The sequence below is a fragment of the Rhinichthys klamathensis genome, unplaced genomic scaffold (assembly GCF_029890125.1).
Source record: "Rhinichthys klamathensis goyatoka isolate OS25496 unplaced genomic scaffold, OSU_Roscu_1.1 h1tg000504l_1, whole genome shotgun sequence".
Taxonomy (NCBI): Eukaryota; Metazoa; Chordata; class Actinopteri; order Cypriniformes; family Leuciscidae; genus Rhinichthys; species Rhinichthys klamathensis.
Window position 1 is genome coordinate 797,501 of NW_026606985.1, and position 1,415 is coordinate 798,915.

Sequence of the window (1,415 nt, forward strand, 5' to 3'; positions counted from 1 at the left end):
TTTGCTATATAGTATATATCGCTTTACGAGAGTTTACTGTATAGATGCAAAAAAAGTTGGACATATATATACAATTTTATACGAAAAGCTGGACGATAATATAGTTAAATTTTGCGATTATAAAAAATCACAGTTGAGATTTGCTATATAGTATATATCGCTTTACGAGAGTTTACTGTATAGATGCGGAAAAAGTTGGACATATATATACAATTTTATACGAAAAGCTGGACAATAATATAGTTAAATTTTGCGATTACATAAAAAGTCACTGTTGAGATTTGCTATATAGTATATATCGCTTTACGAGAGTTTACTGTATAGATGCGAAATAAGTTGGACATACTTATATATACAACTTTATACGAAAAGCTGGACGATAATATAGTTAAATTTTGCGACTAAATAAAAAAACTCATAGTTGAGATTTGTTATATAATATATTGTTTTACGAGAGTTTACTGTATAGGTAGTCTGACGTAGATTCTGTCGTTCAGATGTGTGGGAGGCTGAGACAGGAACGGTGGAGGCAGAGACTCTTCCCAAACCAGAGGATGCTGGGACGGAAAACCTGCTTCTGCTGCTGCCCAGTTTACCGAACACCAGCGCGCAGCCGCACAAAGGTCTGAACAAGCCCAAACATTCTTTAGTCCAAATCCACTGACGATTGCGCATTGTAACGTGTGACGTGACACGCAGGAATCCTGAAGAAGAAGCAGCTGTCGCCCATCGCCGAGAGGAACGCCATCAACCGCATACACAACCAGCTGTCGGGAGACTCCACCTCCTCACGCGAGGCTCGAGGGGGCGTGGCCAGGCGGGATCATCCGAACGGGACGTCAGCGAGCGGACCAACGAAAACACTCGACAACGACTCGTCTGAATCCGAGTGAGTGATAGCTTTACAGTTTGCGACGATATAAACTATATAAATCTAGCCGTTGAAATTTGCTATACAGTATATATCGCTATACGTGAGTTTACTGTATAGATGCGAAAAAAGTTGGCCATAGTTATAAATATCATAATATTATAAATTATCAACTTTATATGAGCTATTAGATAATATAGTTACATTTTGCGATAAAATTAAAAAATCACAGTTGAGATTTTCTATATAGCATATATCGCTTGTATGCGAATAAAGTTGAATATACTGTATATCAAACTTTATATAATAAGCTTGACGGTAATATAGTTAAATTTTCCAACTAAATAAAAAAAATCACAGTTGAGATTTGCTATATAGCATATATCGCTTTTTATGTAAATAAAGTTAAATATACTTTATATCAAACTTTATATAAAAAGCTGGACGATAATATAGTTACATTTTGCGACTAAATTAAAAAAAATCACGCTGTTGAGATTTTCTATATTATGGAGAAAAACATATGGATATCTTGGATGCAAAC

At 35.4% G+C, this 1,415-nt stretch overlaps 1 protein-coding gene across 1 annotated transcript in view; it reads left to right on the forward strand.

The window, feature by feature from the left end:
• Window positions 1–893, forward strand: part of celsr2 (cadherin, EGF LAG seven-pass G-type receptor 2) — an 83,528-nt gene extending 82,635 nt beyond the window's left edge. The window contains exons 31-32 of the mRNA XM_056237993.1: window positions 498–623; window positions 700–893. Of these exons, the coding sequence (XP_056093968.1) occupies window positions 498–623; window positions 700–893 (320 nt within the window). The remainder of the gene's footprint in view (window positions 1–497; window positions 624–699) is intronic.
• Window positions 894–1,415: the final 522 nt, after the last annotated feature.